Below are 13,601 nucleotides of genomic sequence, written 5' to 3'. Positions count from 1 at the left end.
TTCGATTCCCGTACGGGGCAGATATTTGCATAAACACAGATATTTGCTCTTGGATGTACGAAAAAGGCAGTAGGCCCGCCCCCTAATATCTATACATTGGGATTATTTGGGACTAGTTAATAGAACTCTGGCGAAAACTGGGTGAATCTCCGCCTACCCCGCAAGCAGAAGTACATTATTACAAGGCGTGAGTGTTTATGCTATGTTATTATGTAGGTACCTACCTATACTATAATAAATACTATAAAATACGCTTTTTTATAGTTGGAACCTACCGTACAAGATCATTTTTCGTACCGTGTACCCATTACCCGGTGTACCCGATATCCGAAAATCTGTCACGTATCACGAATATTGCGTCCGCAAAAATTACCGGCGACGAAGGAAGTAGTTAAGTGAAAACAGGTTGGTTGGTTGGTGCCGATCAGATCATAAACGTTACTGCTTTTATTTTGTGCTTACTGTTGCGTTGGTACACCGTGGAAGAAAGGTATTTAGAGATGGGACTACGTGGATGACTGGATGTTGTAGACGGAACGTTCGCTTGAAAATTAGTAGAAAAGTCTCTCCATTGTTCTACTTATTTTTAGACAGAGGGTGCAATAAATGAGCATGACAGGAGTGACCTAAATGTTCACTCCTTATGAAATTATTATAAGTATGTCCCACCCTCCTTAGCACCCTCAACGTCAAAAGGTTCCCTACTGACTACATAATCAGTTCACCACGGTGACAAATCCTAGTTCAGCTGGCTACAGAGCTGTAAGTGTGGTTTACTCACAGAGAAACACTAATTCGTTCGTGATGCCGTCTTTCTTAACGGAACTTCTGTTTCCGTAAAACAATAACCGAGCCAGTTTCGGAAGCCACTTCCGTGACGTCTCTAGAAGAAAGGTGTCCGTGGATCCCGCGGCCACTCGCATTTCTCCGCAAGCAGCGACGCACGCGCCGGCGCCGGCGCAGGTTTTTGCAACAGACCCAATGTCGCCCGCGATCCCAACTTGGAGAAATCACAATCACTACCGTTTTTTACCAAAGACATTTTGATTTTTATTTTTGGTGATCTATGTTTAGGTTTTATGAGTTGTTCTAGTTGAAATTTAAAGTTACTAAAGTTAATTGTTTTGTTGGAGATCAAAAATGGATTTGCGACAATGTGCAGTTTTGGTGTTGTTTTGTTTAGTGATTGGAATTGGCACAGATACAGGTGAGACATTTTATTGGACGTGTTTTAAATTTAATGACTATCTATGTAATACTTTATTAATTAATTAGCTAGCTATTATTTAACATGGTCTAAATGAAAGCGATATCATAAGTTCGGGGGACAGATTTGAATCCCAAAATAAAAGTGAAAACAAAGTTACGAAATGAAGAACGAATGAATTAGAAATTGGCAAATTAATTTCTTGTTGCCTACACGTGTAGGCATGTACCTCGATAAATCGGAATTCTGATCTGCATAATTTAAGTATTAACAAAACATGTTTGTCGGAGAAAATCATGGGCTTATTTTTCCGGTTGAGTGATAGTAATCGATCGATAGCCGGGAGGCCGTTAACTGAAGTACTTAACTGTTATAAAATGTAGAGTTATCTTTCAAGTCTGCATATAATACACAAACAAAGTAATCCTGATACACTGTAGGCTTACTATGCTTTCTGTTCATGAATAAAAATATGTTTAATGATTCATTGAAGAGGTATTATGATTATAGTAGAAAGTAATTAAGTATGCTGCTTTAATTTTCGTTATCTGATTTCTTGAGCATAGATGTGTCTAAAATATTTAACGCGAATGCGGTAAAATAATGATTAATATTATACATGTGTATTATTAAAGGACAAAGGCAGGGTTCTAAGGACGTTTTGTACCACTATGGAAATGACGGGTTCCGTAATGAAAGTACCATGATTAGAGAGACACTGTACAGGTACACAAGTCAATTAATTACTAGATTTTTAGAAGCTGGGAGAAAAGAGAAAAACGGAAAAAAAGAATCTTTAAAATGTAGTCGCAATGGAACGTAAACATTCATACAGGAAGAATGGAACGTCAAGTGAAGTAATGTTTATGCCAAGTACTCTGTGATTTACGCCATAAATGTCTAGGTTGGATCTCAGTATAATGATAAAAATTGACAAACCAGAGCAGAAAAATTGAAATGATAAAACAATGTGTCATGTCAACAACTAAACGTCAACACCATGTCAACACAAGACGAACAACGTGAATAATAATTTGATAATAATATGTTAGGTATATCAAGTTATATGTTTACGTTTAAATAAATACGGGACGTGCAACGTACATAATAAATATAATGATTTTATTAATATTATCGACTAGATCAGGCTACTACTTTCATCATGGAATAATGTTATACTTTTCCAAACTTCTGAAGTTTTAAGCCTCGAATTCACTAGGGCACAAGTTCTGAGACTGTTACAGAACATCTACGGTGCGTGTTCTCAGAACATTTTGGTAACATGTCGTGATACAGAAGTCGCGCACGCGTCCACACTCTGCAACAGCGGTCGCTAGACCTAGTAAAAAAAATAAACTATGCGCTAGACTGATGTCGCAGGAAGTTCTGTCTCGCGAGCCAAAACACGGAACCTGTTCTGCGACACGTAGATGTCGCTGTATAGTCGCGTGCGACGTCGCAGAACAGAGCGCGACGTCGCGGCGACACGTAGACGACATGTGCCTAGACAGGTTCTGCGACAATTTGTCGCCTAGTGAATACGAGGCTTTAAATTGCCATTCCGCAACAGGGATCTGCTATGCCATTTCGAAATGCTATATGTAAAGGTTCTACTATATGGGTATGCATTTGGCGAGTAATGTAATGAAATAAAATATACTGTTTAAAAGATCATTGTTTTATTTACATAACATAATTTGCGTGGAATCAACTTTAGGAATTTTATGTTCCTATTACCTACTCTATTCTATTCTCTGTTGGGGTGTAAGTACCTGCACCTGGCTCTCTAGATGTGCTAAATCTAGATAGGTATGCAGGTTTCCTTCACTGTGATGGTATACATTTTAATTAAATTCAAAGAACACATTGGTACATGTCAGCGCCGGGATTCGAACTGCAGAACGCAGTTGCTCTTCTCATATTAGGTATTTATCATCCTATGGTTCATAGAAAATATTGTCAGGATTTTGCGTGTTCTTGTTCTGCTGCTTCTGCAGGTTCCTGATGAAGAAGTGGGACGGGAGCCTGCCGGGGAGGTGGAACAGGAACCGGGTCTGGTTCTCCCCTTTGTCACATTTGTTCTATATCTTCAGCAGTTTCAGCGGTATTCAAAATATTAAATAATTAGGTTAGGTAATGGAAAATGAAATAACAACTACTATGTCAAGATTGACAAGCAAGATTCAGTGTTATTAGATTTAAATATTCAAAAAATATCGATTATAGTGAATCGAATAAAGAGAAAAAGAAAATGGTTTGCTATGGATAAAAGTCTTCAAGACTTAAATATAATGATATTTTATTAACCAAATGTACTAGTTTTGGCACAAATAGTACCAGAACATGTAATTTATTGATAAATAAAATATCTTTTGTATTTAAGAATGTATCGATATTTCTATTCGATTACTTTTTTGCTCGGATTTGCTGGTAATATTCCGAGGTCTGGCACCACTGTTGTTACGTTCCGTTCTCTATATGTTTGTTTTTACGTTCCATTATCCTTAGATTTAAATATTCTTCATTTATCATTTTTTCTTTTCCCCCGACTTCTAAAAATATTGTAATTACTGAAAATACCTTATCTACACTGTATTAATAAATGGTGAAAACATGGTTCTGAAACGCTCCAAAAAAAAGGCGGTACGCCCACTGCCGTTCTCCTTTGTATGTATACATTTCTGAAATACTGACAGAAATAGTTGAAATGTTTTAAATTATGTAAAGGAGAACGGCAGTGGGCGTACCGCCTTTTTTTTGGAGCGTTTCAGAACCATGTTTTCACCATTTATTAATACAGTGTAGATAAGGTATTTTCAGTAATTACAATATTTTTAGAAGTCGGGGGAAAAGAAAAAATGATAAATGAAGAATATTTAAATCTAAGGATAATGGAACGTAAAAACAAACATATAGAGAACGGAACGTAACAACAGTGGTGCCAGACCTCGGAATATTACCAGCAAATCCGAGCAAAAAATTAATCGAATAGAAATATCGATACATTCTTAAATACAACAGATATTTTATTTATCAATAAATTACATGTTCTGGTACTATTTGTGCCAAAAGTAGTACATTTGGTTTATAAAATATCATTATATTTAAGTCTTGCAGACTTTTATCCATAGTAAACCATTTTCTTTTTCTCTTTATTCGATTCACTATAATCGATATTTTTTGAATATTTAAATCTAATAACACTGAATCTTGCTTGTCAATCTTGTCATAGTAGTTGTTATTTCATTTTCCATTACCTAACCTAATTATTTAATATTTTGAATACCGCTGAAACTGCTGAAGATATAGAACAAATGTGACAAAGGGGAGAACCAGACCCGGTTCCTGTTCCACCTCCCCGGCAGGCTCCCGTCCCACTTCTTCATCAGGAACCTGCAGCAGAACAAGAACACGCAAAATCCTGACAATATTTTCTATGAACCATAGGATGATAAATACCTAAGTCAAATATGAGAAGAGCAACTGCGTTCTGCAGTTCGAATCCCGGCGCTGACATGTACCAATGTGTTCTTTGAATTTAATTAAAATGTATACCATCACACTTACAGTGAAGGAAACCTGCATACCTATCTAGATTTAGCACATCTAGAGAGCCAGGTGCAGGTACTTACACCCCAACAGAAAATAGAATAGAGTAGGTAATAGGAACATAAAATTCCTAAAGTTGATTCCAGGCAAATTATGTTATGTAAATAAAACAATGATCTTTTAAACAGTATATTTTATTTCATTACATTACTCGCTAAATGCATACCCATATAGTAGAACCTTTACATATAGCATTTCGAAATGGCATAGCAGATCCCTGTTGCGGAATGGCAATTTAAAACTTCAAAAGTTGGATAACATTATTCCATGATGAAAGTAGTAGCCTGATCTAGTCGATAATATTAATAAAATCATTATATTTATTATGTACGTTGCACGTCCCGTATTTATTTAAACGTAAACATATAACTTGATATACCTAACATATTATTCACGTTGTTCGTCTTGTGTTGTTCAAGTGTTGACATGGTGTTGACGTTTAGTTGTTGACATGACACCTTTGACACATTTTTTTATCATTGCAATTTTTCTGCTCTGTTTTGTCAATTTTTATCATTATACTGAGATCCAACCTAGACATTTATGACGTAAATCACAGAGTACTTGGCATAAACATTACTTCACTTGACGTTCCATTCTTCCAGTAGGAATGTTTACGTTCCATTGCGACTACATTTTAAAGATTCTTTTTTTCCGTTTTTCTCTTTTCTCCCAGCTTCTAAAAATCTAGTAATTAATTGACTTGTGTACCTGTACAGTGTCTCTCTAATCATGGTACTTTCATTACGGAACCCGTCATTTCCATAGTGGTACAAAACGTCCTTAGAACCCTGCCTTTGTCCTTTTAAACACAAACAGCCTGAAATCAATGTCCATGCTTACTTAAGTAAGTAAATAACTCCCTATTTAACACACAACAGGCGTGTAATGTTATCTAACAATTTTACAACCAAATATATCGTGTAGATGTAGAACATTTTAAATAATATGTATAAATAATTGTACAGCACCGCTGAAGAACGTAACGTAACAATTGTGATAGTAAATAAACATTATAATTTCCTCCGTCTATTGCGTGATGGAAAAATATTTAAGTGATTTAGTGTTTATTCAGTGGAAAGTACCTCCTACTAGTAGTTATTAATAATTATGGTCCATCGTTACTGAATTAGCTGTTTTGTCAGGGATCTCAAGAGACGCCCGATTATGGCAATAACCCTCCAGTCTTGGAGGAGGCTCATATATTTGCAGTAGATTACCTATTCACTGTGTGTGGTACGTAGTTATGTTAAATAAACTAGACTCCAACAATGCTTTAACCATAGGTACTTATAATTTTACATTATTATCCGTAGTCCAAGGATTTTTACTGGAATACAACCTACGCTATATAACGACGCCGCGGCTCCATATAATTGCATCAAACGTATGTATTGATTAGGTAAATTAAATTTTCTGTCAAGGTAGAGTAACCCTCCATGTGTGGCCGAGACCTTGTCTGCATGTGAAAGTGGTTTCCCTGTGACCCTTCACCCTCAGCAGACGTCGTGTGAGGATAACCATAATGCGGTGTTTCCAAGTTTTGCATATTATTATTATGTTACCATTAGATTAATTTATAGAGTAACTATGTGCTCTTTATTTGTACTACACAGGTTCAAGGCGGTCTTATAGCTTATAGCGATCTCCGAGATAATCTTAGGTTGGATTGACTAAAAGAGACAGAAATAGGGAAATAGAATGAAAAAAATCACATATTTTAGGTAGTTCGAACGAGAATAATATATTATTCTCGTTCGAACTTATAGCTTGTTTTAATTTAGCGTGTAGGTAGAGCATGTGTAAATAAGTCTGTTTTTTGGCGAAAGGATTAGCCAGTCAGATAAGTTCAGTCGCGACGAGAGGCTTCTTTCGTGAACCCCATTTTGGGTTAGTAGTATACTTAGGTACTTATAGTTATAGGTAAAGAAAGAAACAGTAATTCACTCACTTTTCGTCAGTTCACGCTCTGATTCGTGGATGTTCTCACGACACGATCAGCACTGGCGATGACATTGTGTCTGTGAATGTGTTCTTCATTCACACATCGGCTAGAAGACAGTAGGTATAAGTATACGTGCTTTTTGTTCATATCTTTCTACTGCATCAATGCTTATGTCTCTATTGAAGCGCAAAAAATAAAACTCGTGCGAACTTTGCGCTTAGAGCAGAAGCTTGCCGTTGTAACTGTTCAACTTTGGACTTTTTATACTTCGAGCGTTCCCGACGTATTTTGGTGTCATTAACTGAACCTCCCCTTATTTCGTAAGCCTATTAGGTAGGTACTTATTTATAAATGAGATTGTATGTAATGGTTGAAAATCGGATAGACGAACATTATAAATAAGCTGAAGCAGGAGAGGTTCAATCATCGAACTTGTAGCTACTGAACTGATCTGATAGCTATAAGTACTTACGCATGGAAAATATTCACTTTAAAACAGTATCTAACATTTATACGGCTCTTACACAGTCATTACCTATGCTGTAGATACAGGAGGTCACACTTGCTTACCAAAAACCAAGTTACGGAGCGATCTGCTGCGATAACCACGACTCTATCTCGTTGCATTAAACGTATCGATTGCATGGTACCTCCCGTTGGTTTGTTTTTTTAGGTTTTAGGTTTAGGACTTTAGGTTTAAACGTTTATTCTCATAAGAACATAATATACATTTCTTCACTTAAAATGTTAATTAATTTAAGTAAGTAGTGTTAGTCCTTAAATAATAATATTTATACATTATTTTTTTTAGCTTGAGTAACCCACCAGACACGTAGACCCAATCAACTCTCAGTTTTATTAACAACATAGCTTTTTGTTGAAAGCCGTGACGGCACAAATTGGTTCATCTACTCTATAATGTAGGAACTTTTACTCAAATAGTAACAAGAACTAGACAAACCTGTTTGAAATCCATCTATCTCTGGCTAACTTGATTAATTTAACTGACAAAGTTCGCAATGATTAACCTACTCGTAGTTAGTTCTTAGCAGGTGTACCTCTGTATTATACTTTCTAAGCAGTTTCTAAGTCAACGAAAGTATTCAGTAAAGTAGTGTTTTAAAGTAAACTGCCGCAGGACGCAAATATTATCAAATAAACCTACTTTATGCTCCTTTACTTTCTACGATAGCGACGAGGGAACTGTTAACTTCTTACTAAGGTAAGTAAGTATAGTAAATTAATCATATTTTTTTTATTAAATCTGTGCTTTTACTTAACCCAATATACCTATATGGTACTTAACGTAGACCAGTGTAAGTTACCAAAAATGGTTTTACATTAACGTGTAATTTATAGTTTTAAGACATAATTTAACAACAAAAAAAAAGTTATTGTGCAAAACTTTTTAGATTTAAAAATGTATCTACAAAAAACTCACACAATCAGTGTTGCGTCTAACACTTAGGTATTAAAAAAAAACTTGTTAGGGCTGACCAAAATATTTAGGGAAAATTTTATACTTACTTATGTATGAATGTTATCTTGTCATAACATAAAGCTGATCTTGGTATCATTAGCATAATATAAAGTAATTTCCCATCACACCGGAGCCCCAATTTCCCAAGCATTTTCTAATCACTTAAAACCTAGGCCTTTTCCCATCAAGCACATAATATTTTATCCAGTGGCACCTACTACTTACTGAGTTATTTAAAATGTCGCTTTATGTTTCCAGTGTCCAAGGCAGAAGGCAGTTTGATGTCAATGATCGACTTCCGATATTGGCGGTGCGTCATGAAACGAGAGTGGAAGTGCCCAGATAGCGAGATAAACTTTTTTCTATACACGCCGTAAGTGTTTTATTCCATTTAGCATTCTTGTTGTGTCGGCGTGAGGAGTATGCGAGGAATGATTAGCTGTTGGTTCACTAAGCTAACATGGTAAAGAAGAACATGCCATTAACGAATTAAGTAGGGTAACGTAACGTACCTTGGGACGCTTGTACCTCGGGACATTGATTGTATTTTAAAAACCGGCTAAATAAACACATTAAAATTCTACCCTAGGCATAGTATTTTACTCGCTTGGCAAAACTAGTGAGTCTCGTGATCATACCAGCATCGAGTGTGTGGTGAAGACAATATGAAGTTTTTTGGAGTCAAAAGTAGCTTTTGTATAGTTTTTTGTGTTGCTTTATCTCATTGAGGCATGCTCAAAATAAAGACATGGATGTCACGTATAACTTTTCAGTTATTTAATTTTATGACATGGCAATTATCTGAAAGATTTCTATTAATTAAAAATAAAGATATTTAAATTTTGGTTAAATATTGCTTTTTTGTACCTTGGGACACGATTAAATTTGTACCTTGGGACACTGTTTCCTATGGCTTTGTACTATGGAAAATGCAAACATCTAAATAACGCCTTATATCTCTGTTCTTATTAGTGCCAGAGTGAAACTAGACAGAAGAGAGATGCAGTAAATCAATAAGAACAGAGATATAAGGCGTTATTAAGAAGTTTGCATTTTCCATAGTACAAAGCTATAGGAAACAGTGTCCCAAGGTACAAACGTGTAACGTACCTTGGGTCAAAACAAGCATTTTTACTTTTATCTTAATTTAATAAAATCTGGCCACACTAAAGCTTTAGCACAAATACTAGTGATAATAGATTATATATCATACCGAATAAAGAAAATTTCACATTAATATCTTAGTTGTACGCTGCGATAGCTTCATTCAAAGTTGGGGTAGTCGAAAATGTCCCTAGGTACGTTACGTTACCCTATGTTAGACAACTATGCTCAGCGTTATTGACTGTTTAGTAAACCGTAAGCTATGATTCCACATGCCATAAGCCTCAACAGTGGCCTGAGAACTACGAAAAGAAATAAAGCATGAAATTTCAATTTTTCAATTTCAATACCCAAAAAGCAACTCAAATTCACATCAGAGCGGCAAATAAAAGTTATTGGCTTGACTTTTTCCTTCAAAACTCCGCTCCGTTATCAAAGTCCTCGTGTACCGTCCCCGTGCTTTAACGTCTGTCGAAAAAGAGGGGTGTTATAAGTTTGACTTGTCTGTGTATCTGTCTATGGTAGCGGAGCTCCCGAACGGCTTTTGTTCTTCTCTTTAAAAGTAATACGACTTACTTATAGGGTCTTACCACAAAAATAGTCAGTGTTTAACAGTTGTTTAGCGCTACAAAATCTGTCAAATTTAGTTTTAAACACTTGTTAAACAATGTCTAAAGTTTTATGTGGTAGCACAGATAGAGTTGAAATCTCGGCGGTTTTTAACGCGGCGGTTTTTAAGGTTATTACCACTGAATAGCTCCCCATAACACGACCGTAATGATGTATATTAGTGGCGCGTGCGCAGGGAACGGCGCTTCAAGCAGTGGATCGACGTGCGCAAGCCCAACCTGCTCGACGTGTACGGCTGGGACCCCAACAAGAAGAATGTGCTCATAGTGCACGGGTTCAACGGAACCTACTCGAAGAATCCGATGACCTTTATACGGGATGGTGAGTGGATGTTTACTTGTTGGATAAGCCTTTCAGCAAGGTGACAAATCCTAGCCCTAGTGTAGCTCAATGTTACTCGTTACTGACGGAGACATGCTAAGAAAAATCATCCACATAATAACAGAATTTAAACAAATTATGACAGATATACTAGGCCTAAAACCCTTCCTTGATTGGAAGGAGACTCGTGCCCCAGCAGTCGGGACGTGATGGGTCGTGATGATGATGATGATGACAGATATATGTGGATATTTATGATGATTTTGGGGCCAGCGCAGCGCAGCCTTGGTGCCATTTTCTTGAGCAGAAAGTAAATTAAATTGAACCCGCTTCTTTTCATTTAAGAAATATGTAGATTCCAGCATGCACTTACACATTTCATATGCAATCAAAACTTTATATCTTTGAACAGGCCAGCTAAGGCAAGCTTGATCATAATTTGTATAATTACCCCACCTTTACTGTTACCGTTCAATTTCTCTGAGCCATAGGCCGGCTATAGCCAGCAAGTTAATCATATACAGGAAGGTTTCCTATATCAGGAAATAACGTGGTATCATCGGTCCAGTGCGTCCACGTCGATATACGTAACAATATTATGATGTTATTTTGCAACCACTGAACAGTATAATAAGGGAACAAAATGGAGAGTTAACACATGATCAGAAATGAATAATGAAATACTGAAAATTCATTGAATAAGTAAGTACTTAACTTATCTAGATCGCCTTTATTTGGGACTGCAACGATCTCTCCATTTGACTGTTTACGAGCGCCGGTGCGCGGTGCCACTACCACACAGTGAAGTTTTTTGTTTTACGAATGATAATGTTTCTGTTCTGCTGATCCGAAGTTCTAAGTTTTTTGTTGTTGTCGAGACGTTTCGTTCCTACCCTCAATACCAGTCAGTACTAGCCATAAGAAGCCGGTTGGTCAGCCTGTATTTTACTATTGCTAACCATATGCTATAAGAAGCGGACAATACCCTCCGTCCTCGGCCTTCCATTTCCAATGACGTTATGAATGCTTCTGAAACAATAATTTTGACGACTGACTGGTCGCGTTTGTTAGTGGTTAGTGACACTGACTGCTATGCCGAAGGTCGAGGTTCGATTCCCGGCTGGGGTAGATATTTGTACTCGGCTGTTGATATTTATATTTAGTTAGTATGTATCTATCCATGTGTAGATGCTGTCCGATACCCATATTACAGGCTCTAGCTTGGGGTCGGATGGCCGTGTGTGAGATGTCCCCACATATTATATTATTATGTTATATGAAACAGTGTCATTGTTAATTCCAGCATACCTGTCCCGCAAGGACTACAACGTGTTCATGGTGGACTGGGCGCCGCTCACCAGGTTTCCCTGCTACCTGTCCTCGCTGTCTAATATGAAGTGAGTTTACATTTTATTATTATATTTAATTTTTACCTTAAATATGTAGATTCTATGTAGATATATCCCTTGGGGGTTTATAATTATTGAGGAATTTGAGATAGACTTATACATAACGACTGCATTTCTTGTGGTCGTTATGTATTAAGTAATCCTGTTTATCCGCCATAAAAATGACCAACAAAGTTTCTATAAATATATTTTTAGCGAATTTTCAAAAGTCGAAGAACAAAACTTGGTTATTATTCCTCAGCCACTGCATGACTACACCTTAACACAATTCTGCCCCAATTTTTTAAACATTTAATATAAAATCTGAGCTGATTTACGTTTTGAGTTTTTAATATTCTGATGCGCTGTTAAATGTGCTTCAACATTGCAGTCGGCTTCATTAAGCTAGCCTTTTCCATTTAGGAGTAACTTGCCGCTATATCACTGGAAGCTTTTCATTACTCGTCAGTGTATTAGTGCCACCATAAACACTTTATACTTGCGCGTAAAATGTATCTTAAATATCATCATCATCATTCTATGGCCCACTGTTGAGTATAGGTCTCCTGCTTTGTACGCAAATGTTTTCGGTCCTGTACCGCTCTGATCCATTGCTTCCCCTTTACCCTGCAGATATCATCAGACCATCTAATCATATCCATTTCCTCACCCCCAGACTAGCAGCGCAATGCACAGCGCAACTGTACTCGTACCTGACGGCGGCGGGCGCGCTGGCGCGGCGCATCACGTGCGTGGGCCACTCGCTGGGCGCGCACATCTGCGGGATGCTCTCCAACCACCTCACCGAGAAGCAGTACAAGATTGTCGGTGAGTCTATACTGCCGGTATATAGGTAGAAGATATTGTGTGCTAAATAGGAAAGCACAGATAGTAAAATATGGAGGGTTTTGTCGCGACAAAGTTTGCGCGTGGCACCATTTAGCGCGCTTAGAAGTACCGAGACGCTCTAGATTATCGCGACATACCTCCAATTACAGCGCCGTTTTATAGCAAAACGCGTTATAGTGAAGTTTACCTACGTTGGTAAAGAACCCGTGTAGCGGCAGCAGACTAGCAGCGCAATGCACAGCGCAACTGTACTCGTACCTGACGGCGGCGGGCGCGCTGGCGCGGCGCATCACGTGCGTGGGCCACTCGCTGGGCGCGCACATCTGCGGCATGCTCTCCAACCACCTCACCGAGAAGCAGTACAAGATTGTCGGTGAGTCTATACTGCCGGTGTATAGGTACTACGGTGGGCACCATTTAGCGCGCTTTGTAGAGCCGCGACGCTCTATAGATTACCGCAACGTCGTCGCGAAGCTCCAACCATCTCACCGAGAAACAGTAAGTACAAGATTGTTGGTGAGTCTATACTGTCCGTACGAGTATATAGGTGTAAGTTATTGTGTAGAGAGTACGAATGCCCTTCGAGCCGTAGATAGTGAAATACAGAACATGAAAGGGTTTTGTCGCGACGAAGTACGTGCGGTGGGCACCATTTAGCGCGCTTAGTAGTAATACCGAAGCTACAAAAACATCACCGAGAAGCAGTACAAGATTGTCGGTGAGTTGTCTTGCTGGTTTATTGAAGAGATGCACTATTTGGCTTCTTAAATGCTCATAGACACGCAACTCGTACCTACCTAAATAGACCCGTAAATGGGATACCGATACTCTTGACAACGTGATCCAACCCGCCTAGGGTTTGATATTACATAATACAACCTTCAATACCCAAGAAAACCTGAGGAACTTCAGCAGATCAGTCGCTCACTATTTACTTCGCCATTAGACTGCTTAAGAGGTAGATTTTCTGCACCTAGTTTTCTCCAGTCTAGTGTTAGTTCCAGTACTCCCAGTATATCTTTACGGGCGCTTTGCATTTTCAGCCAGATCCAAGACACCAAAATATAG

The 13,601-nt window shown here is 37.9% G+C and overlaps 1 protein-coding gene across 1 annotated transcript; it reads left to right on the top strand.

Moving 5' to 3' along the window:
- The first annotated feature begins 828 nt into the window (after positions 1 to 828).
- Positions 829 to 13,495, top strand: LOC105394360 (pancreatic lipase-related protein 2). Its single transcript, XM_048624428.1, has 7 exons — positions 829 to 1,207; positions 8,500 to 8,614; positions 10,151 to 10,296; positions 11,600 to 11,693; positions 12,361 to 12,529; positions 12,735 to 12,906; positions 13,449 to 13,495. Exons 1-7 carry the CDS (start codon positions 1,141 to 1,143, stop codon positions 13,493 to 13,495), a joined length of 810 nt encoding a protein of 269 aa, XP_048480385.1. The 5' UTR covers positions 829 to 1,140.
- Positions 13,496 to 13,601: the final 106 nt, after the last annotated feature.

Source organism: Plutella xylostella, chromosome 12 (genome assembly GCF_932276165.1).
Source record: "Plutella xylostella chromosome 12, ilPluXylo3.1, whole genome shotgun sequence".
Lineage (NCBI taxonomy): Eukaryota > Metazoa > Arthropoda > Insecta > Lepidoptera > Plutellidae > Plutella > Plutella xylostella.
This window is presented reverse-complemented; position numbering and strand designations above follow the sequence as displayed.